Raw genomic sequence first — 24,106 nt, 5'->3', positions numbered from 1 at the left:
TTGTGCGGTGCATTGTGCGATTTCCGGCACTCAGCCCCTGCGCCTCCGTGTTCCCGTGGGCAGTGGCAAACTGTGTTCCCTCCATGATCCCTTGGGCAGGAAGCCGCCCCTGGTGTGGAAAGAAGTCCTGTAGATTTGTGTGGGGCACCATAAAGGTTTAGCAATAGCAATAGCACTTACATTTATATACCGCTCTATAGCCGGAGCTCTCTAAGCGGTTTACAATGATTTAGCATATTGCCCCCAACATTCTGGGTACTAGGTTTAGATGCATTGGTGAGAATGTACAGCTTCACACTGTATGTTGTGGGTCATGTCACCAAACAAGATAGTAGACTTGTCTTTTTTCTATCTTCTGTTTTGGTTTCTAGAGTCATCTGTGAATGACCTGGCCAGCAGCTGGTAACTGGAAAGAAGTCATGAGTTTTCCCCCTTCTTCTTTCCCTCCCCCCGCTCCACCTCTCTCTTATTTTCAGATCTAGGAATGTACAGACATGCTTTTATTTCTGTGAGCATGCAGAGATTGAGGCCCGATATGTGTTTACTTTTCTGCATGTGAGTTTTGTTTGCTGATTTTTGAATTCCTGCACAATTTGGTATAAAAATAAATTCACTTCTCTCCTGGACTCATGCTGTTGGTTTTTATAATGTCTAGTATTTCCTTACTTATTGTCTTTAATTTACCAAATGATTTATGATGACTCGGTTTTAGCAGTACAACAAACAAAACTATATATTGGACGGAGGCATTTTGGTAGTACAGTATTCTGTTACAAATACAATGGTTTTTAAAACCCACTAGAATTGTTTATACTCTAAACAGAGTTAGCTTCATGTGGTTTATTTTCTCCCCTCTCCCTTGGGCCCCAGTATGGAACTCTTCTGTAAAAACTGCTGAAAGTTTCCTGCCCTCACATACTTAAACACAGCACTTCCATCCATTGTTTTCCATGCAACTTCCCATCCTTTCTGTAGTTAAGAAGGTTCAAAACCAAGACAAATGCATGGGTTATCTTTGGAGGTGGGAATAATGTGAGCAGGGGGGTGGGAAGTATGACATAATAAATCAAGTACAGAAAACCAGCCCAGCCCAACACCAATGCTTTTGTGATTTTTATTTTCCTGGTTCTTCAACATTATATTAAAACAAGTTTGCACAACTTCAGCCCTCCAACTGTTTTTGGACGACAACTCCTACCATCCCCACCTATTGGCCACTGTGGCTAGATCTGATGGGAGTTGTAGTCCAATAACAGCTGGAGGCCAAGGTTGTGCAGCCCTAAATTAAAAGGTCTTCAGTGGATCAACATTTGGCCTCCACCCCTTCCCATTTTGTTTTATTCTGCTATTGAGGATGATTGGATGTTTACATTGCACATAAACAGTCGCCTAGTTTCATAACCTTTGGTTATAGACAGTCCAGCTTTATTTGTTACATTAATATTCTGTTCTCCCTCCAAGAAGTTCAGGGTGACATAAACGGTTCTTTGCCCCCACTTTATCCTTCTAACAAGGCTTGTTGTAAGGATAAAGCAGAGAGGTACGTTGAGACCCAGTGGCTGACCGAAGGTTACTCTGTGAGTTTCATGGCTCAGTAGGGATTTGTACCTGGGGATCGCTGTTCCTAGTTTAACAGCAGTGCAAGGTCCATGTGGGCCTCTGGTTAAGTGCTGTTGTGGGCATCTTAGCAGTGCAGCTGGGCATCCATGTCTGTTTACTAAGAGTGCAGTGAACCAGTTACCAGTGCTGCACCTAGTGATTCAGTGGCAAGGACAAGCACAATGCATTATTTGTAAACAAATATGGCAGCTCTGCCAGCATGGCTGCTCTACTGTACTGCTCCTGCAGAGTACTATAGGCTGACACTGCCACTAAGCTGAGCCCTTACAAAGGTTTTGGGGAGGTTTATCTTGGTGGAGATGGTATCTGCAGTCTAGATTGCCCTTCGGCAGCTGCACTGCTGGCACCCACCATCTTAGTTTACCTATAATGCAATGCACTAATCCCCACTATGGCACTGTAAGATGCAGCAGTGGGATAGGAAAGCGCAGAGAGGGAGAAGGGGAAGGGTGGTTTAAAGCCAGCAAGAGCAGATGCACTGGTTCCCTAGACTGATAAGCAAATTTCATCTAGAGGTTTTTAATCACCTGACTGGTTGGTGTAAGGAGCTTCTTTGACTGGTCTTCCCTGAAGTTCCTGTCTCTAGCCAGAGCACGGCCGTCTCTAATGGGGTGCGGGGCTGGGGGCGAATCAGCATGTGCAGGACCTCTAACATTTCATACGATTATAGAATCATACTGTCTGATGACATACAGGAAAATTACAGGCCGGTTGGCTTAACATCTGTTCCAGGCAAATGGATGGAAAGCATCCTCAAGAATAAAATTGTAAAGCACATAGAATAGGCCCTGCTGGGGGAGAACCAGCAGGAAACAGAGGGTAGGTATAAATGGAGAGTTTTCACAATGGAGGGAAGTAAGAAGTGGGGCCCCCCGGGGATCTGTACTGAGACCCATACTTTTTAATTTATTCATAAATAATCTAGAAGTAGGGGTAAGCAGCGAAGTGGCCAAATTTGCAGATGATACCAAACTCTTTCGGGCAGTGAACTCCAAAATGGATTGTGAGGAGGTCCAAAAGGAACTCTCCAAATTGGGTGAGTGGGTGACAAAATGGCAAATGCATTTCAGTGCTGGCAAGTGTAAAGTGATGCACATTAAGACGAAAAAACCCAACTTCAAGTATACGCTTATGGGATCTTAGCTGTTGGTGACTGACCAGGAAAGGGATCTTGGGGTTATGGTGGCCAGCTCGTTAGTGTCAACTCAGTGTGTCAACTCAATGTGCGGCACCTGTGAAAAAGACAAATTCCATGCTAGGGATCATTAGGAAGGGGATTGAAAATAAAATGTCTAATATTATAATGCTCTTATACAAAATGATGGTGCGGCCACACCTGGAGCACTGTGTACAATTCTGGTCACCATATCTAAAAAAGGATATTGTAGAACTGGAAAAGGTGCAGAAGAGGGCAGCCAAGATGTTCAGGGGCCTAGAGCACCTTTCTTGTAAGGTAAGACTACAACACCTGGGGCTTTTTACTTTAGAAAAAAGATGACTGCGGGGAGACATGATAGAGGTCTATAAAATCATGCACAGTGTGGAGAAGGTGGATAGAGAGAAATTCTTCTCCCTCTTACATAACACTTGAACCAAGGGTCATCTCATGAAATTGATTGCCAGGAAATTTAGGACCAGCAAACGGAGGTATGTTTTCACACAACGCATAATCAACTTGTGGAATTCTCTGCCACAAGATGTGGTGACAGCCAGCAATCTGGATGACTTTAAGGGAGGTTTAGATAACTTCATGGAGGGGAGGTCTATCAACGGCTACTAGTTGTTGGGCTATAGACCATCTCCAGCCTCAAAGGCAGGATGCCTCTGAGTACCAGTTGCAGGGGAGTAACAGCAGGAGAGAGGGCATGCCCTCAATTCCTGCCTGTAGGCTTCCAGTGGCATCTGGTGGACCACTGCGTGAAACAGGATGCTGGACTAGATGGGCCTTGGCCCTGATCCATCAGGGCTGTTCTTATGTTCTTATACTGAGCCCTTTCTCACAAATAGTGAGAAGGGCTTGGTGGAGGGGGGCAGGGAAGGCTGCTCAAACATGCCTTCCCCCGCAGTTGATCCTTCGTTGCTCCCTGGGTGAGCAGATCACCTGCCCAGATGATTACCGGCAGCCCCTGGCAACGTGGAGAGTCAGGGGACAGGATGCATCCTCCCAGCCCTTGGAATTCCCATAATGCACTGCATGAGTGTGCGGTGCTTTATGTGTATCCCAGCAGTGACAGATAGGTGCCTGTTGCTGCTGCAGTGTTGGCTAAATGCAACTGCTGCTGCAGATGTGCAGGGGTTAAAGGAACACTCCTTAACCTCATTTGAGGGTGGCTGCACAGGCGGGCTTCCTGCTGCGGCGGCAGCCACTCGGCTGCTGCAGCTTCACACATGCAGGCAGGAGTGGGTTTGGCTGCCTTAGCTCGCTCTTGGCTGTGTAAATAGTGTGAGTGAATGAGTGAGTTTGTTTTACGATTGTAAGCTCCTTTGGATGACCATTTTCTTATATCTTTTGCTATGTAAACCACTTTGAGACTTTTACAGGACCATTTGCACAAGTGCATACAAAAGCAGTCTCAAACCTATCAGAACATATCTAAAAAGCCTTCAGACTTCAGGTGGAGTCTCATTTTTTTTTTACATTCTGCTTTGCTTTGTGAAAAGCTCCCTGTAAGTAAGAAGCAGGCGGGAAGGCTCTAGCTGAGCCTGCTTTCTACTGAGCTACTGTAATTTTTCACTTAAAGGGAATCTCTTACATAGGAGTGCTTTAAAGAAATGTTACTGCAGTCTAAAGCGGTTCAATCCTATGCCTAACCTGTGCTCAGAAGTCCACCACCTCATTCTGCTGCATCCTGCAGGCCTTGGCATAGTTACAGTTCTAAACCCGGTTGAGGCATTAACCCGCTCCCTGTGTAAATGTTTTCCAGCACCAATGCTTCAACACTTTGCACATTGGAAATTGGTCAATAAGAGCACTTAAATAATTAAAGAAAGTGTTTTTACAGTTAATGACCCTGCCAATTAAAACTGTTCATTTTAAAGTTTTGTGCCCTATTAGGAATAACATATTTCAGCACTTCAGCAGTACCTTGAAGAACCAGAGGGGAAATAAGCAGGCTCCATTCCATGTAAATAGGGAAAATGGTCTCACTTCTTCAAAATAAATAACGTAGGTAGGAACAGTTATGCCATGCTACTTTTTTTTAAAGTTCAATAGTATTTTCTCCCTGGAATTAAATAAATAGGCAGAACATTATAAAACGCTCTGAAACTGAAGCCCCTGCAATGAGCATCATTCAACCCTACTTTGGAGGAAGTTATCCCCCCTTTTTTCCATAAAAAGGAGTAGAACTAATCTGTTTGGGTTTTTTTTTTTTTTTAACCCCATGATATACTTCCAGAATGGTTGAGAAGAGAGGTTGATGCAGAAGCAAGCAACTGCCGCCGCCCCCCGCTTCCTCCTTAGAAGCTGCTGATTAGTGTGTGTCTCCATGCTCACCTGGGTCTCCCTCCCTCCGAAGTAGCATAAGTAGGCAGCAACCATGGGCAGGTAGGCTGAAGGAGACAGCAATCACGAGGAGAGAGCAAAGCAAGACAAATGGGTGGGCGATGAAGGGATGGACAGCTGCAACTCAAAAATGGTGTGCTGGCGTGGTATCAGTGTGCCTGTTTCCAAGCTGTTGCTGACTGCTGGCAATTACCCCCCCCCCACCATCAGGGAGCTCCATCTGGGTGAGGGGCTGATGGCTTGTGCCACTGTGACGCTTAGGAAGCACACACAGTGCCTCCTCTTCCATTCACTCACTCACTTGCCTCTGCTGCACAGCTTAGGGGATGAGAGCTTCTCATCCTATGTTGCTCAGGAGCAGCAGGTGAGCCAGCGAGTGACTGAAGAGGAGGCTCTTCAGTGCCTCTTCAGGAGGCATGTGTTTCCTGTGCTTCAGGGACCCACTGTAGGACCAGTCCAGGGCAGCAGAGCAGGAAGAAAGAGCACAGCTGGTTGGTGGGGGGAGAGAGAGGGGCTTGGGGGAGCGCAGAGCCCAAGCCTTCTGTAGTGGATTTTACCTAGCCTTTGTCTCAGAGCAAGCCCATGTGAAGGGAAGAAAAATGCTGAATCATCCCTATGCTTTCTGAACAAAGCCTGCTCCCCCAAATGTTCCTGTACTCAGTAGTTTATTCGCTGCCATCACACCCTATTATTAACGGGTTTAACCACCACCACCACCCCAGTTTGGGCTTGGGTGAAATTCCAGGGAACTCTCCTTCTCTTTACCATTGGAAAAGTACAGAAACCTTCCACGTGCAAGCTTACACATGGTGAGAAAACTTGGTAGCTGATGAACAAATTGAGCTGTGGCACCAGAGTCAAAATCCCCTTTCCAGCCCCACTTTCCTGAGTTAATCAACTCAAAAGGCTTACTAAAATTGCAAAGAACAAAAAGAAAAATACACTTTATTCAAAATACTACAGGCAGTTTCTGTCTGAGGCTCTCTCAGCTTTTAGTTACAGGTAGAAGAAACACATAGTAGTTGCAAGAATACTTCAAAAGCACCCCAGATGATATTTGGGGTGGCACACTTTAAAAATTGTGGTTACCCAGTTGCAAAGAACTGGGATGTAGGAAAACACAAAATTACCTTTAAAAACTTAGAGTCTTTTACAGTGCCCTGGATGGATGGGTGTAGGCTATTGTTTCTTAGCTTAGTTACATTACAGGTACACAGTCCTAGACCAGTTCAAGGATATACAGAGCACACAAAAGGAAAATAAAAGTCTAATGCAAACTGACTAACAAACTGTTCCTTAGGCTAAACTTTCAGAAGCCAAAAAGCCCTGGTTTCCGTCTTCTTTGAACTCACCTATCACCTGATGAGAATCAAGCTTCCTGCAATCCTTTCTCAAGGATCTGCAGTTGTTTCTGCAGCCAAATTCCATGGCCACACATCCTGCTGCAACCCCAGCCTAGCTTCAACTGAACAAAGAAACCCTTCTCTTCTTGCCTCATGGCCTTCTAGGTCCCACCCTCCTGGTGGAGGCCACCGGCCTGTCAGTCGGGACAGGGTTCACTTCCAGTTCACTCCTTAGGGGTAAGTAGGGGCTGACCAGAGGCTGATCGTTATGCCTCCTTTCTGAACAGCAGCTGCCTGGGAAATAGAGTGTATGGGGGTGGTTGGGGGAGAGGAGAGAGACCGTGAGGCCTGGGGGAGCGTGGGGCCTGGTCACCCCACCTTAAGGAAGGCCCTGAGCTAGAGTCTCGTGGATGGTGTGGATGACATCATCACAAATTATGTCATTGGGGTATTCCTGTGTATCACTCACTGCAGCTCTACCTAATTTGTCCCCTTGCCACCTTACTCCACTTGATTTAAGAAATTTCAGCACATTTTTTTTTTAATAGAAGGACTGAGGGCTCTGAAAAGCAACTTTTCCAACAGGATGAAAGAATATTCTCAGAAAGCCAGTCACTCATCCTTTTTGGACTTGCCATCTGCGTCAGAGATAGGAGTAGCTCTGAGGACTCTACAGTCCTATCTACCCAACAAGATCTATCTAAACATTACTGAGGGGCAGATTGTGAACCTTGCTTTTCCTGTATGTGTTCTGAAATGTTGTTGATTCTGCACTCTGTAACAGTAAAAATAGCATCCATATTTCTCCTTGACTGACCTTATTTCAGGTAGGCATGATGTCCCCACGGCCATGAGGCTTGATTTTTGTGATTTCCTCCTATATAGGCAGCCAACAGTGTTTCTTTTTAGAATGTAACTTGTTCAAAGCCCAGTAAGCTTGTTGATGTAGGCAACTATGGCTTGATAACTTACAACAAATAAGCAGGAGTATGCATCCTGTATTCCCAAGAGTAACCACAAGAGGGAGGTATCTATGAAATAAAGTAAATTAAAGTTGTGCTGTCGAGTCGGTGTCAACTCCTGGCGACCACAGAGCCATGTGGTTTTCTTTGGTAGAATACAGGAAGGGTTTACCATGGCCATCTCCCGCATAGTGTGAGATGATGCCTTTCAGCATCTTCCTTTAGTGCTGCTGCCCGATATAGGTGTTTTCCATTGTCTGGGAAACATACCAGGAGAGATTAGAACCAGCAATCTCTTGCTTCCTAGGCAAGTTACTTCCCCACTGCACCGTTAGGTGGCTATCTGTGAAATACCTTGCTGAAATTTGCAAGGGTTTGAGGAAATAGTTCTAAGAAACAACAGTGGAAAAGTGTGAGGGCTGAGAGTATGTGGGCTGAGTGTATGTGTGAGGAGTTATTTTCAGGGAGAGGGTTAAATTAATTACTGTTAAACTACAGTAACTACAGATATAGAATGGCCTCTGCATCTCTTCATTCCCTCTTGCCATGTTCGCTTGCCCACTCAGCTGGCACAGCCTTTGCAAAATGGAGCTGCAACCCCCTGAAAAGAAGAAGAGCCCTTGAGCAAGTGTGGCTGGTGAGGGTAGGTCACAGTCTGGAAGGAGCAGGGCAGGAGTATTCACCCTGGCCACACAGGACTCTGAGCCAGGCAAGAGTCTGGGATGTAGGGCAGGAACCTGAATGAAGGCCCTCAGTAAATGAACCAGCACTTTCCCCTGGGAATCTGACGCTGAAATGGAGGCGTTGAGCATTTCTAGGTCCTCCCAGAGCTAATCTCCCACAGCTGGCTTGATTATCAGCCCTCCTCCTGAGTGGATCCCTCCTCTTGGGTAGTCCTTTTGTAGTTAAGCTGGTGACCTGGCACTCTTCCACCACTGCTGCAGTTCAAGCCTGGCTCGACTTTATTCTCTCTGGTTCTGCTGGAGGTGAAGGGGGGAAATGTCTCAGGGGGAGGTCATTGGAGGGTCCCTCACACTCTGATGGGCAAGTCTCCTCATGGAATGCTTCCTGAACACTGGGGTTACGTTTTGGGGACTCTATGGATGAAGGGGTCTCTGGGTCCTGCTGGGTTTCTTCTTTCTCTCCCTGTTCCTGGGTGTTCTCAGGAAACACTTGGGGGTGCTGCTTATCTGCAGCTTCTCCTGGTCAGGGCTGTTGTCTAGAACAGGGGTCTCGGGTGTCCCTCTCCTTATCTTAGAGTCTGGATCTTCCTCATCTGAGGAGATGTGGGAGGCAATTCTGACACTTCTCCCCAAATTCTTATTGTTTATACAAGGCTGGCAATTGTCATCTCTCCAGAAGAGACCTGCTTGGCTGTGTTATTGGACTTGACAACAAAATTATGCAACCATTTCATGCCCACTTTAGGTTGTCTGTCTTTGCTTCCTGTAGAGTAGAAGTGGGCTATCTGACTCTGGACATTCTCATCCCAGGTTCAATCAGCACATCAGAACTGATCATTGCCAGGTTGAGATGATCTCTTTAGGTGTCCAGTCCAGCATACTATTGAGATGCAAGTGCAGATGTGTCTGAATAGATGTCGGCTCCTACTTTGTGTCTCTCTGTCCATGCTTATCTCCAGTCCTTGATAGCCTCCTGTCCACACTCAGAACCAATCCTCCTCTCAGGTGCACTCTTTCCCTTCAGGTTAGGGAGCAGCTCTTACCAGAAATTCCTTTGGTTGCTACGCAGCCACCTACAAATACAGCCATCACTCAGGTTCTAGCCGGTGCATTACAATTCAGCTCTTTATCATTGTGTACATTGCTGAACTGTAACATTTTTTTGACCTTCAACTGGCAAGGCAGAGCTCATATGGAAGGGGTATGAATAACACCAGCCAACAGCCAGGACAGTGCTTCCTACTATCAGAGACTTTGTCCATGTACTCTTATGAATTACAGGTCCTGGGTTTAAGACAGACCAGGATCAAAAGAATGCAGTGTCAAAGGCAATGTATGAAAAAAGAGCCTGAGTCTCTCAGCACTCTTGTTCATATACTGAACTGCAACAAAGATTGCAGAACATGTAGTGCTTTGGCAAAGGCCTTGGTGCATCTGCTCTCAAAGATGTCTTTGTTTACCCAGTACAGATGTTGCATCTCAGGTTGTGTTCTGTGCACAGTGCTCACCAGATGTGGAACTGAACAGGTTTCTTATTCATTCCCTTACTTGGTTTTCTTTTGTTTTAAAACCTTTTAGAGAAACAGCTAAATTGCATTTATCTTTCAATATTGTTTTCTAATATACTGTGTATACTGGCGAAGCTCTTCCTGTTTCAGCAAAAGTGCCTTTGAATATATAATGAAAAAGTATCTGGATTTGCCATGTGATTGCTGCACATTGTAGACTCCTCCGCTTGTATTTGACTCCCCACTTTAAGCAGAAACTGCTTTTATTTGATAATTCCCTCTTTCAGATTAATAATTCTGTATCTCAGTTCATAAATTAAGCTGTCTCAAGCATTGCTTTCTTGGCACTGTGTTTCAGAGAAGTGGGAGTGAAAACAAGTAATTGTTCTGGAGCTGTTTTAAATCCCCAGAATAATGTTGCATTTCTTCCTGAAAGAGGGTGTTGCCTGGAACTTAATGGCAAAAGAAGACCATTTCTAGTAAGATTTAAAAAAAAGGATGATAAATTCCTATCAGCATGGCCCACAGTGTATGGATGTGCCCAAATGTGTTTCAGCGTCTGAATCACTGGCACAGTCTCTTTAAAAATGGGGGCTTCCACAGCCCCTTGAACAAGGAGGAGAGCAGGTCCATACCTGCTCCTCCTCCCACTCACCACCACATCCCTGCCACAGTGGAAGAATGGGAGTGGAAGAATGAGGCAAGGCAAATTTGTACAGAATAGCATCAGAGCACTCGGTCTCTAAGAGTGTTGTTCAAGGGGTTCCAGTTCTGGGGCACTTTTAGGCTTTTGACCTAAAGGCCAGGAGTGGGTCTAGTGGACCCAGATTGCCCCAATATTGACAACCTTCTTGCATATTTGTGCAGACCCTGAAGACCCAGCTAGACTCACCTCCCCGGGGTGGCTCTTTAAAAGCCCCACTTCCATGTGGATTAAGCATTCCCATGGTGTTTGGTGATTTCGTGACAGGCTATCCCACATTTCTGGCAAATAGAACTGAGTGACTGCGATCGCTGGGGTAGTTCGGGGTGGATCTTCAACTGATTCCCTGTTGACAGTTTGGGTGGACTGGGCTGGCCTATGTTGCTTGCTCAGTGATTGAATCTAGCCATGCTGTTTCTGTCCTTCCCTGGGCTGGATCATTGGTTTAGGTGAGCTATGATGGTCCTCAATAGCCACCTCATCCTTGGTAGACCAGAGTATTAAAGTTCCAACATAGAACCTCTTCTTTGAAGGTCATTGTTTGATTCATTGAATCATAATGATCACAGAGGAGGCACATCCTTATCTTGAGCAGATCAAAGTAAGTAGACAATAAGATGTTTGGTGGTTTTTTTTTTTGAAAAAGTCAAGGCTGAGACAAAACAAGGACCATCCTGTTGGCATATATTCGCAATATGGATAGGAAAGGCATCATAGAACTGAAGAGAGCTGGAGGCCCCTCAGCTGGAGGCCATCACACTGCGACACTGTTTATTTGCCTCTGGGTGTACTGTGTGTCAGTCCTCAGCATCTCTTCCTGGGCAATCATCACCATTTAATGTCGATTTTTGCAGTTAAGGTTTGTAGAGGGACAGCTTTTAGGCATGAAATGCCGTTGGCACCATTCTGATCCCCAGTGGTCAGTGAAGATGGGCAGATGGTAATTTGTATCTTTTCAAAAATGACAGGACAGATATCCCTGGTGCTCCTGTAGCCTGCTGTTTCCAGTCATATTTTAGCTTTGAAAGAAAGCTCTTGAGTGTTATGTGCCCACAATGTGGCTTTGCAGCATTCTCTTTAATGAAGCTCCACTAATAAATCTGTGCTTTCTTCCCATGTGCACAGCATCCCATCAGAGCAATCTTAATACTTTTGGGGAAGCCAGTTGGAGGAGTTAACACACTCTGGAAATTGCAATGCATATTCATGCAATATGTGGGACTTGGTCACGCTTTTTAGCTGACAGCACCATGGAGCTCTCTATGGAAATGGAACACGTTATATTGGCAATTATTAGAGTTAGAATCAAATCCACTGTAGCTACAAGCTAGCCTCAAGGTCATAATAACCCTCCCCTTCCCACATCTTTATTGCTTTTTTACAACACAACACACGTTAAGCATTAGTAGCCTGGCAATATGAGAAATCGGACTGCTGAAATTATATTCAATAATTTCCAGATGTCAGCATTAGAATTGTGTATCTTAATAAGGAGCACATATCTGTTTTTAAAAACACATTTTCGGGGAGGGGGGTATTTTTAACAGCAGTCGTCATGGAATGCTGTTAATTGTTTAGGATTCTTCTGTAAATCATCTGTAGCTACCTACCAGTGCCATAACCAAGTGATGGATGAGGACATGCAGATGGGCAGAGCAGGTTCTCCAGATCTGCTTTCAGCCATGGTATTGCTGATTGGATGCAAGTGGCACAGAGGCAGAATTTCCTGCTCTTGCTCACAGAGGCACTAGCAATGCAAGCCTCGAGGTCATGTGATGAAAATTAAGCTAATTATTGCATATTTAAAAAGCCTACCCTGTCTCTGGGTCACACTGCAGTTTGACTCAAGAGGTGAGCAAAGCTATGCCCATTAGCAGCTGGTTCCCTAGGCTTCTTCCTTACAGCCCCTGCGTTATTCTTGATCATGTTACTAGTTTTATAATATAATTCTCAACCTGCTTTTTATTTACATTGGGCTTTAAGATTATAAATTCATTAGGATTTAAGTGTAGGCAAAGTGAAACAGATGTAGTGACTCTCTTGCTTTGTCAAAGCAGCTGAGCTTTGAACATTTTTGAAGATAGCAAGAGGAACCTTTCTGCAAAACATTGAAATGGCTAGATAAGAGTCAAATTTAGTCCAAGTTGCCTTTCTCTGAGCCATGAGCACATGTCTAGTTGCAGTGAGAAGAATGATTGCCTTCAGGTGGTGGCACAGTGAATGGTTTTTAATATGTTTAGGAAGATGCCAATGGTTGCTTATGATGGTTTGGCGGGGGGCAGATCAGGATGTGGCCTTCAAATGAAATCTTGGCAGGTTTTGCATTGTAACTGGTATGTGGTTTGGCAGTGGAAAAGCAAGCTGATGCAGGAAGAAAGGTCTTATTTTGATGCTGATTGGGCTTCCTTGGGAAAGATGACTCACAGGCTGTACTACCTACCAGAAGGCCAGTGGTGTGCTTTTATATTGTGGGTTTTATTTATTCATTCAAAGTATTTAGCTTTTATATAAAACATTTATATCCCACCTTTATGTCCGACTGTAAAGACAGTCCAGTAAGCATAAAACAATAACAATTTAAAATAACAGTTAGTGAAACAAGCAAATAGTGGGAGATGTACTAGTAGGAGATTGAAGATTGAAGAGAGGCATTAGGGAAGGGGGCCATGCACATGCAGATTTCCTGGGGCAGTTGGGGAGGAAGGCACAGCAACCAAATGGAGAAACAGAGGGCAGGAGAAGCTGCTGAATCTGCTCTGCTTACCATTCCACCAAAAATGCTTCCCCCTCCCCCCGCACCCCAGCAGCTTTTCTCCTATCAGGAATCCAAGAATCTGCTCAGAGAAATTGTGTACCGCACCTGGAGTGCAATCAAAGTAAGCTCTAAGATGGAGCTGGTATGACACTTCTCTGGCTGGCCCAATCCCATTACCAGCATGCATGTCCTTCCCCCTCAAGCAGGCCAGGGAACATTTATCTAATCGCTTGGGTGATTGGTTTATCCAAGTCACTCATCTACATGTGGTGCAAATACTAATTTAATCTGCTGTTTGTAGCTCATGTAGAAAGGTGGTTCAGGCAAACCAGCCACCAGGTAATTAGGGAATTGTGCCCTGGCACAGTGAGAGGATGTACACACTCATGGTGCGCACAGACCCTAACCACATATGGTTGGGCTGGTGGTCGGAGTATTATCCGAACCAGCTCTTAAGTAGGTTTGGTGTACTATACTGTTTTGTTGTGATGATCCATCTGAATAGCTGTGTCCCCACCCATGCATCCCCCCTGGTCTCCCAATAAACATTTCTGAAGTTATCCTTTGTTCTTGAGCCTTCCCGCCTTTTGCAACCCCTGCTAGGAAGGTCCAGTAAATAGTGGCCAGCATCCTGACCAACGAAGCACTGGTGCCTCACAAGATGTGCCACTGCTGTTGATAGATTCAACTAATAAAGCACTAGCACTCGCAAGAGGAGGGATTTTTATGACCTTCCTTTCCCCTGAAAACATTCTATGCTGCCTGAAAAATATGTCTTTGAGGGTCATGCAACTCTCAGGGACATATTTTTGGATGGCACAGAGGGCATCTAGGGGAGATTTCAGCAGCAATACCAGCACATTTCATATAGCAGTGACACTTCATTAGGAAGTTGTCCAGTTTCTGCTTTTGGACGTATGTGTGATCATCATATGTGGGATTGTGGCAGGCACTCTCCCTGTACTGCCCTGGATTCCACTCAGACAGATGCTCCACCTAAAAACTTATCTTTGCGAATGCACATGATTGATGCTGCACAGTGAGTTGCTGTCTCTAGTATCCCAAGGAGTCTCTGCTCCTACCATCTACTCACAAGACTGAGTCTCCAAGTTCCCCTCTTGAATTCCCCAGTTGGCATGTCTTGATTTCTGTCTGGTTATTGGGGGCATATTTACACTGGCTTCATTGTGTAGTTTGATCAGTTGGCTCTGCACATGATTGCACTTGCCAAGTTCCCACCGTGCTATCAACCATCTTCTGAAACTACTACAGTATATACATTGGAGTGTTATGAGCAGTATTAATGAGCAAATGAAAACTTGTTCTCTCTTTTTGGAAGCAATCATACTGGTGGCTGAAAAATTGTGGTTTAGACTGACCAAGCCCTATGTGGTTGGAGGAGGAGGTTACTGATGCAGTTCTACCTCCAATTTGGCAATCACTTTGGGAATTCTAATATCTCTTAAGGTACACAATGCAGTCACCAGTCATCAGTGCCTGGATGGTTGACCACCTGGAAATGGAAATCCTATACATGCTGCCTTGTATTCTGTGATGGAAGAACATAGAACATGTGTATATATACAAAATAAAATGAAAACTTGTTTCCCTACATCTGTTGACTACTTGCCTACCTCCTTGATATAGTCCAGAATCTGAGTGCAATCAACCACAACCTTGCTTTTCAAATGAAAACAAGGAGTTATTTGTTTGAAGGAGTTCCATCATAACTTATCAGTGAAGGGATTATCAGGCAACAGAATTCTGAATAAGACAGGTTGCAGATGTGAATTGAATTGGAAATAAATGAGCTGCAGAAATAGAAATACACATTAAATCAGAGTTGAGCCAGGAGGATGTGATCTTCTTTCTTGTCATTCCTACAATGCTGCTTCCTCAACATTGCTTCCCATACCACTTCATGTGCCCGATGTCCCTCTCCTGAGACCATATGGCTATACCTTACCTGCAGCTGACTCTTCTCTTCCAGCAGACCCATACTTGTCTTTTTCCGGCATTCTGACTTCTTCCAGATTTCTGTGTTGGGAGGAAAGTGTGTTTGCTGAGAAACATTCTGTTGCTACAGGAACGTACCCTGGTGTCATGGGCAACCACCATGACCACTTTTGAAAAACATTGCTTCGAGCACACACTTCAGCAGTGTGTCCCAAATTCCTTCTCTACATTAATGTGCACAATCCTCCCTTTCTTTTTTGTAATATATCTTTATCATCATATAGTCATTATTATCATATAATATATGATATTGTATGATGATTCATGTGTTTTAAAAATTTTTCCTGCAAGCCGTTGTGTTTTCTTAGAGAGAAACAGGATATAAATGTTTAACAAATAAACATTAGACCCATACAGATGTTGTGGTTCTCCACAGAACGTTGCGATGATCAGCCAAGAGACACATTGAAATAACTAGCTGAGCAGACTTATATATCCTGGACTTTATGAGTATCTAGCAAAATGCCCAGCATTATGACAGGTAGGGGGTGCATAGAGAGAGAGGACCCTGAAAGGTGATACAATGTGCATATGCACTCATGGGCCATCTCTTGGTGCAGGGCAGGTCATTTAAGGCCAAACTGCATGTTAACATGATGAGCACGACACCTGAGGTAATTCAGAACTGTTGCTTTTGGTTGTAAAAAAAAGCAGCTGTGTGGGAAGAGGCCCGATTTGGATTGGGACTATAGTTTGTGGAGAGGGAAGGAAGGGTTTCCCACCGACAGTTTGAAGCTGCTCCTTGTTGCAAGTTCTACAGATAATCTGCAGTGCTGGAGGTGTGCTTGTGGTCTCATGCAAGATGTGGTGTTTCCTAAGATATGTATTATTTTTAATTAATTAATTTAATTACATTTCTATACTGCCCTATCCATCCAAAGGCTCTGGGCAATGTGCTTTCTATATTTTAACGTGCATTCAGCTAGGCTGAATGACTTTCTGTGTCAATACGAGCGAGGTAGGAGCTCAAACCACAGTTTTTCTTCAGTGACCTCCCAGAATGAAAAGCATACAGACTCTCTGGCTATCATTGTGGGGTTGCGCCTTGACTTGGAGAAGCAGGGCTGCTTTCCATAAATATTTGCCTTGCTTTCGCTTCCTGCAGATATACTCTGTATGTAAACTCTTCCTCGTGCTTCAGCTGTCTTCCTGTACTGCAAAAACCGTGATGTTTTATATAGAATGAAATAATGTGATAGTGTGCCATGTTGTAGGGATTATTTGCAAGGATGTACAGTGCATTTTGGACTAGGGGGCTGATATCAGTTTGAGTAATTGCTGTCAGACCTGGTAAGCCAGGCACGCAGACATGTCTGTTTGTTTGGTGATACGTATCTGCAGTATTGTGGCAGTTTACCTGAGTAGGGTTTGCATTATAGGTCAGTTGTAACATCAAAAGGAATGCAGTAAGCCGGTAGTGTTGGTGTCCCCTCACCCTGCCCCTGGCCAGGCTTTTAATGAAATATTGGATAAATACATAATTATCTTAAGCATGGAATTTCCTACTTTTTAATTCAAATTTTAAATTCTAATTTTATTCAGATCTTCTGTTCTGCTTCTTAAGAACACCATAAATTGAGGTGGCAGTTATTACTTTCTGTTGCACAGAATAATATACTAGGGATGTGCGAAACGTTTCGGATACAAAACATTTTGTACCCAAAACAGCCTGTTTCGGGTGTTTTGTAGACAAAACAAAACACCCATTTTCCAGATCCAAAGTTTTGTATACAAAACAAAACGTCCCTGTTTCAGCTACAAAATGTTTTGTTGTTTCGGACCTCCATTTTGTGGTGTCAGTCTCCATTTTGTGTTTGACATCTCTTTGAATTTCCCACCCTTCCAGCCTTCTGATCAGTGGGCTGACCTGCTGACAATTCCCTCCTTGTTCCCCATTGGCTCTTTTGCTTCTTCACACTCTTTACTGACTCCACATTGGCCAGGGGAAGGGTTGCTAACTCATGGGGTGCTGGGTTCTGCTGTTTCTGTGGTGTTCTGAGTGTAGATTCTCTGGTAGCAAATGAGAGTGGATTCTTGTTTTTCACTGAAAATCTCATATGCTACCAGAGAATCTACAATGAACACCTCAGAAACAACAAAACCCAGTACCCCACAGGCTTGTGGGTGTGGGGGTGGTTGGCACCCTATGTGCACTACACAACCCCTCGCTCTGGGCAACCCCAGTGCCCCCCAAGTGGAATTATGGGGCTGCTGAAACCTCCATTATTCCCCAATGGAGAAATCTTAAAGACACGTAAACTTCAACAAATCACAAAAGATCAGCCCTTTGCCCAATTCCTTTGAAATAATTCTGGAAGTTTCTTTGCCCCCATTGGGCACTACCACCCACCACACTCTGCTCTGGGTCATCCCTTTCGCCTTGATTTGAAGTGATACATTTGCTGGAATCCCCATTATTCCCTATGGGAAAATTCTTAAAGATGTATAAACTTTTTTTAAAATTCACAAAAAAATCAGCCCTTTGCCTAATTCCTTTGAAATGTGGGTGGTAGCTTCCACCCATTGGACACTACCACCACCACCCACTCTTTTTGCCCTGGGACCCTTTTTAAAAATCCAAATTGATTCTGATTCAGAAAATTTGGCTACAAAACAAAACAGGGCTGATTCGGATTCAGAAAATTTGGATACAAAACAAAACGGGGATGTTTCGATTCGGATACAAATCGAAACAAGAAAATTCCAAAATGCACACCCCTATAATATACAATCTTCTCTTCTTGTGGAATGCCCTCCCCAATGAAGACCTGCTGTCCCCTATTTTGCAGTCCATTAGGCACTGCATTAAGACTTGGCTTTTCGGCCCTGTCTTTGAGGGAGGCTGATGTTTTTGTTGGCATTCTGAGTTAAGAACAAAGGAAGCTGCCTTCTCTTGAGTCAGACCATTGGTCTTTCTAGCTCAATATTGCCTACTCTGACCGTGTAGACTCTGCCAAAGTTCTTGGGGAATCACTCTGCCAAGTGGCTCCAAAGTTTCAGGCAGGAGCCTTTCCCAGCCCTACTTGGAGATGCCAGGGGCTGAACTTTGAACCTTTTGTATGCAAAGCAGATTCTCTGGTACTGAGCTACAGCCCCATCCCAAATGCTGGTCTGGTTTTGTTTAATTTGGGTAGGCACTTTTTGGTACGGAGTTGCCTATCGGTTGGTTATTTATATGTTATTTACAGGGGTCAGGAAATGTTGGCTCAGTTTACCAGCCAGACAAAAGTTTTACTCATGAGATGGTTCCTTGAGCTGCGTTGGTACGTTACTCTTCAGGATTTTTTAATTTTTATTTTTGTTTATTAGGCATCATTTGTCATAGACAAGTAGATTTCCTGAGCCCATTTTAGTTAACATATTTATATGCCCTTCTACAAATTTCTCCAGGCAGTTTATGAATAAAAAGCATAAAACAATCATAATGTTAAAATAGCAGTTAAAAAACAACAGCACGGTTTAAAGCATTAAAAGGGTTGGGAAATTAAAAAAGGTCTTTGCCTGCACCTTAAATGATAGAGCACCTGGAGGAGAATCTCCAAACATGCTCTTAGAATTACCAGTAGGTTGAGGCATACCTATTATTTATATTGCTACATTTTATGGTTTTTGAAAACAGTGTGAGAGCCATCTTAGTTTTCCTGTGGCAAAAAAGGCGGCATGTAGCATTTGAAATAATACAATGTTTACATGTGCACATTTACACCTCAATTTTGGTGACATCTGGCTTCACTATACTTTTTATTTCTATCCAGTTCTGGCCCTGAGAACCATTCTATTACTTTCTCTTTCTCATCAGCTCTAGATGTTGAAGTTGTTCTCTCATGAGCAGCCAAGTCCAGGCTTAGGGAGCCAAGTCTGGGCTTGGCTGCCCATGAGAATCACTGGGATCCACTCGGATCCTGGTGGTACCGCAACGCAAAACTGAGCACCGAAGCTCGGCTCTTAGCCCAGGTTAAGGGCGCAAGCATGCCCTTAATCCAGCTGCTGGTATCGTGTTTTGGCATGGGCTGCTTGCAGCTCACACTGACACAGAGATGGTGGCCTAGTGCACCCATCTCCTAGGGGAATCCCCCAGTGCATTGTGCTCAGTACACAGTGCACTGTGGGGGATATCTTGAGGCCGGGACAATGAGTCCCATCCTCAGAGCGAACTGCTCTGCTCTGCTCCCACCAAGCACAGCATGATTGTCTTGGGGGGAAGGCAAGGTTTGTGAAGCCTTTCCGCACCCCACCCCCACCCCCAGTAGGTTGTGTGAATGGCCCCACTGCATAACAAGGGCTATGTTCACACATTGAGGCAATCCTGATTAAAGAATTAACCAGGATCGCTGAGCCCTGCAGAGCTGATTGTGAGAACCCAGAATTTCTGGGCAATTCTGATCAAACTAATATGGTTAACCTGCATTTAAGCAGGATAGATAACCAAGATCAGATCCTGGTTAACTCATTAAGCAGGATCACCCACCATGATTGTGTGAAAACAGCCAAGGTTCCCCCCGCCACTCAAATACAAATATTCTATCTTTTCAACCAAATTTATGGCCTTCCACCACCCCCTGAAAATATCACAATTTATTGGTTACTTAAAATTTATAAATCCATCATGTTTAACATTCACTACTAAATTGTTAGAGACTACAGCAAACAACAACAAACAGAAAGGTAGCATGGGATTCTTGTTAAAAAGTAAACATTTGTAACACAGTAAAGAAGTTGTCATAACTTTTTCATGGGCTAAGATGCAGAGGTGGGGAAAGGGTATTTACTAAGATAACCAGATAAGTATATTAGCTAAGTTGAATTTTGAATCCTGATGTTTCAAACCCAAGTGCAACATACAACTGCTGGACTACATCAGATTGGGAAAATCGGTCTGGTGCAGAAGAACCACAAGTTGCTTTAAATGCTGATTAGCTTATAAGTAAATCACTACCTAGAGACTTACATATCAGGCAGTATAAAAATATGATAAATAAATAAGTATCTAGCCCCGAAGAGCACATTGCACAAGGTGATATTTGTAAGGATGGGTGCAGAGAAACTCAAGAAAGTCTAAAGCTATAATAATCCTATGTGGCTTATTTTGGAAATAAGTTCCATTCACATTGCAAAAATGTATCTGACTAAACTGATGTAGGGTTGTGTTGTAAATTCCAATGGAAATTACAGGATTTAAACATTTAATCCTCCCATTAATTTAAATGGGTGAGAAGTATGCTCTGGGTTTCCTGAATTTTGCCAAATTTGTTTTTCTTAGCTGATTTATTCATTTTTTGTTTGTAACTTGCATATTGATAGCCTATATTCCAACTGGAGTTAAAATCAAACAGCCAATTATTATTTAAAATGTTGGCTCCAATTTCCTCTATATAACATTTGCCTCAATTTCATTTACAGTAAAATGTTTTTCCTCAAAAGATTTTCATTTGTTATTTACATTGCAGGTCCTATAACTACAAATGAATGTGTGTTGTCACCTGTCAATAGCTCCCACCCAGTTCAAGCCTTGTTGGAGAGCTTTACAGTGTTATCTGGCTGTGCAAGTCAAGGGACTGCTGGATTGCCACAGGAAGTTCACATCCTCAACCTTCGAAGCCCTGAAGAAGGCCTTGGACACCATGAAAGAGAGGTAATGATGAAATCATGCTATTGCGCATGGCTGCACATACGGGGGCAGAGAGCTTCAGGAAAACTTTGCCCAAGAGGACCCTGTCTTGGAGTGGTGGAAGCATGGTTATTGAGGGGAGGAGCAGAGGGTAATGGGGTGTACAGACTAAGAGAACTCCCCAAAGATCTTTGCATTGTCATAGAGGATTATGGAATACATTTGACATAGGATCTAACATGGCCAGAAACAGTACATGATATCTCTGAGTAGGCCAGGCTATGCATCAACTGAGAATCAAGATGTTGGCATTGATTCTTGAATGGTGGGCCTCTTATCAGACTCAGATACCAGCAAGTTCCCTACCTTGCCAATCCCTGAAGCTAGCCATGCTTTCTTAGTAAAATGTTTGTACAAGGGATTTTGACTTGCTGAACTAGGGTCTGACTGTGGCGCTCGGGGCACTCCACACATTTGATTGCAACATACTATGTTGCAATCAAATGTGTGGGAGCACTCTGATGCCATTTTCATTTTGTCTAGAAGCTACTCTGGGAGAGGGTATTTACTACTGCAACAACAACATTTATATACCACTTGTCAATCAAAGTTCTCAAAGCGGTTTACATAGAAAAATAAATAATACATAAAGAAGATGGCCCCTTGTCCCCAAAGGGCTCACAAGCTAAAAAGAAACGTAAGGCACACAGAGTAGAGAACTGCGGGGGTAAGAGTGCCTAACACTTGACCTGTCTGCTGATTTTCCCCCTCCCCCCCCCCCACTGCCCCTACCCAGAGATCCAGCCTCATGTTTTCATGGTGGTGGAAGATCTGGAACAGAAAAGTGGTAGGCAGGAAAAGAATCAAGCCTCCCTCCCCATGGCGTTTCTTGCTTTAAATTCCCTTCTCCCAAAGCAGATTCACATTTTTAAAAAGCAGCATTAGGGCACTCTTACACACATTTGTGTGTAATGTGTAGTTGAACCCTAAAGCAGAATATTCTGACAAATGTTTGGCATCCATTCTCTAACCTGCTCTAAGGCATACAACTCCTAAATTTCCAGAGTAACTGATTCATTCTTTCCCTCTCACATGTTTAACTTCATTTAAAAGATGAGAGAAGGAGAATGAGAAACAGATTTTTAACAAGAGGAGGATCTCACTTTCCTCAAAATGAAATTGCTTATGTTGTAAATTATTCTGAATGCTTTTGGAGGTTTGCCATAGTTACTATAAACAAATATTTAAATTCATATTCATTTTGCCTTGTAACGTGCCTTCAGTTTTTAACTGATGAGGACTGTTCAGATAGTATGTGCTGCTAAATCTAGTCGTTCCTGTGCACACTGTAAATGACTAATGTAGGCTTCATGTTGAGGGACTAGAAAAAGAACTTTTGTTCTAGTTGATATGAAAGAATAAGGCAAAAAAGGAGAAATGACTTGATATTAACATATGAAATATTTTTGTTTGCTTTGCTCTGAAAATGGATCAGAACAGATTACTGTTCTGTAATGTAATGCTCTGTTCTGTAATAAAAAAGGGAAATGTTGCATAACATGACTGTATATATCTCTAGCACATGCCCTCAAAATGCTCAGTGAAGAAGTACTGGGCATTAGCTGAACGTGAAACAGGGAACCTAACCTAACTAGGAAGAGAGAGCAGAATCCTCAACAGTCTACCACTAAGGTTTGCTGTGCCAAGAAATGCCTTTTAAAAGGGTTTTTAAAAGAGTTCCTTCTTTGCCATGAACCCTGCAGCCTGTTAAGATCTTCTGGAGAGGTCCACTTACGGTTGCCGCCGGCTCATCTGGTGGCGACCTGGCACCGGGCTGTCTCTGTGGATGCCCTGGGGCTTTAGAATATGCTCCCTGATGAAATTAGAGCATCTCCTTCTCTGTTTGTTTTCAGGAAGACCCTCAAGACTCTCCTGTTCTCACAGGCTTTTAATTAGAATTAATTTTAATAATTTGTTTTAATTGTTTCATGCTATTGTTTTTATTGTGTTTTGTGGATTTTGATCTGTGACTTTTATATTGTTTTAAATTTTGTACACCGCTTAGAGATGTATATATCAGGTGGTATAGAAATATGATAGATAGATAGATAAAAATGCATGCTTTCATTCTAGTCCTAAGCATAGAGACTGCATAGTAGTTCCCTGTGGCCGACATCCTCACTAATGGTACAGAGGTGCTGCATGCAATGTTTCTGCAGCATTTGGTAAACCAGGTCCTGCTGTGCAGACAGGAAGTGCTCTTGTCAACAATTTTTCTTTCTCCTGGAAATGCTGTTTAACAGGTGAAATGAGGGTCATGTAGCCTTTAGGGCAGGGGCGTAACAAGGCTGGAGTGGGCCCAGAGACAAAATTTTAAAATGGGCCCCTCACTGATGCACACATACTTCACAATATATAGTCTTTTGACTTGCCTCATGTGACTTGCCTCTGGGGGGCCCCTCGAGGCGTGGGGGCCCCCAGGCAGCCGCCTCCCCTTGCCTAATGGTAGTTATGCCCCTGCTTTAGGGACATATTTTCACGTGTTATATCACGCTTCTGGAGGGAGGAGAGTGGCAAAAATCCTCCCCCCACCCATGCCATGGGATTACTAAACATGGGGGAGGCACTCTGCGCGCACTGCCTTTGCATCATTAGTGAGGATATTGGACAGTATTTTTAATAAACCTTGCATCTAAGTAAGCACCTTTATATAATATAGGGCACTATGCCAGCACAGTGCCGCAAACAAAAGTATATATACTGGTGCTGCGGGGATGTTTCATTAGTGCCACAAACTTCTTTGTCAGCACAAATGTTTAGAATGGATGTGGACCATGGCCAGAGCCATGGAGTGGGGATGGAATGTGTGTAGAGTCTGGATTCATCAAGGTTAACCCTGGCCACTTCACTGAATGTTCAGTTTTCCTCTCTTTTTAGAATAAATCTTTAGCTTCTCCCACCTCTCTTGAGAGAGAGAGAGAGAGAGAGAGAGAGAGAGAGAGAGAGAGAGAGAGAGAGAGAGAGAATAGTGCAGGACATAGTCTACTAATATTAGGATTTGGATTTATTGTTTTAATGGTTTTATCTTGGTATATGACATATTTGTTTTACTGTTTTGTTTGTAACTGCATACTGTTTTAATTTCTTATCCGTTTTATTCTTCTGCTATTGTTGTAAGCTGCCCCAGCTGCAGAATTGCACTGGAGAGGTGGGATATAGATATTTCTAAAATAGATAAAGAGATAGAGAGATAGAGAGAATCATTCATGTAAGCCACTGTGAGAATTTATGTAGGCTTCCTAACTCCTCTCCAAAGTCTCTTAACCTTTAGGCAAATCTACCACCATATCTGCACAGTTTAGTTTTATCCTCTCTCTAGTACAAATAGTTGAGGCATATCCAA

General features: G+C 43.6%; 1 protein-coding gene across 5 annotated transcripts in view; it reads left to right on the top strand.

Moving 5' to 3' along the window:
- Positions 1-24,106, top strand: part of TGFBR3 (transforming growth factor beta receptor 3) — a 260,627-nt gene that overhangs the window by 101,084 nt on the left and 135,437 nt on the right. For all 5 annotated transcript variants that reach the window (XM_053247377.1, XM_053247378.1, XM_053247380.1 and 2 more), the window contains one exon: positions 20,543-20,727. In XM_053247377.1, the coding sequence (XP_053103352.1) occupies positions 20,543-20,727 (185 nt within the window). The remainder of the gene's footprint in view (positions 1-20,542; positions 20,728-24,106) is intronic.

Source organism: Hemicordylus capensis, chromosome 4, assembly GCF_027244095.1.
Source record: "Hemicordylus capensis ecotype Gifberg chromosome 4, rHemCap1.1.pri, whole genome shotgun sequence".
Lineage (NCBI taxonomy): Eukaryota > Metazoa > Chordata > Lepidosauria > Squamata > Cordylidae > Hemicordylus > Hemicordylus capensis.
This window is presented reverse-complemented; position numbering and strand designations above follow the sequence as displayed.